Source organism: Notothenia coriiceps, unplaced genomic scaffold, assembly GCF_000735185.1.
Source record: "Notothenia coriiceps isolate Sejong01 unplaced genomic scaffold, NC01 NC01_scaffold00038491, whole genome shotgun sequence".
Classification (NCBI taxonomy): Eukaryota; Metazoa; Chordata; class Actinopteri; order Perciformes; family Nototheniidae; genus Notothenia; species Notothenia coriiceps.
In genome coordinates, this window is record NW_011371192.1 from 53,594 (window position 1) to 54,625 (window position 1,032).

General features: G+C 46.5%; 1 protein-coding gene across 1 annotated transcript in view; it reads left to right on the forward strand.

Moving 5' to 3' along the window:
• Positions 1 to 1,032, forward strand: part of ahctf1 (AT hook containing transcription factor 1) — a 15,805-nt gene that overhangs the window by 5,939 nt on the left and 8,834 nt on the right. Inside the window, exon 10 of the mRNA XM_010797828.1 lies at positions 340 to 472. Coding sequence (XP_010796130.1) covers positions 340 to 472 — 133 coding nt within the window. The remainder of the gene's footprint in view (positions 1 to 339; positions 473 to 1,032) is intronic.

Genomic DNA, 1,032 nt, shown 5'->3' on the forward strand with positions numbered 1-1,032 from the left:
TCGTATTCGGAACTCCAGACGGCTGCCTGGACGCTGCAATCATGTTGTGTGCTGACTTTTCTTACAATGTCCCACTGTCTGGCTACCTGCATAAAGTCAAGTGCTCGGCGCAAGAAATACACATGCGTTAAAATAATTAGTGGCGTTAATTTTTTTTTTGCTTTGCGTTAACTTGACAGCCCTAGTTAAAACTGCTTCTACTGTCACTATCTACTTGTGGAGAACAGCCTGTCCTTTTTTTTTGCATACAGTGTGTACTTCCTTTCTGTTGGACCTCCCTTTTTATGTTCTTAATAACCCTCCCCTTTCTCCTTCCTTTCTCTCACTCCACATGTACAGTTGCATCTCCAGACACCAGTGTTTCCATCTTCTGCTGGCAAGTCAAGGCCTACGGTCAGGGAACCCCATCCACCTACATCGGGGTTTTTGACATCAACCGTTGGTACCACGCACAGATGCCAGACTCTTTGAGGTATCATTAACCGCGTTCACACCGGAGTACTTTTCCCACAATCGTTCACCAGAACTACGACATATTTGCGTTCACACCAACAAGCCCCAGGAACTAAATTAGTTCATCAGAACCTTTTTTACCCCCTTTTCCGTCCCTGCTAGAGAGCAGGGACTTTCGTGGGAGAAAAAGGTTCCTATGTCTGATTGGCTGGGCGGATTGCAAACCACGCCCCGTAAAACTCCCAAAAGGTTTTGTGAAGCCGCCATTTTAATTATCGATGGCATGGCATTATTAGCATTAGCATTAGCCCGGTGCGACATGCACGAGAGACTAATTTTATGGCAAAATAAAACATGGGAGCGGGGATGAGGAGTGTCGGCGTTCTGTATTTACGCGAAGGCTTCTATAGAGCGGCTGGGATCCCAGAAGGAAGCAGCAGAAGAGAAGAAGTGACGTCATGCGCTTCATTTGCCCATCCTCCTCGAGGAGACTTATTCCGGTGTGAACGCATCTGTTACTGAGTTCATCCAGAACTAAAGAGTTCTGATGGAACATAAAAGTGGGAAAAGTCACTGGCG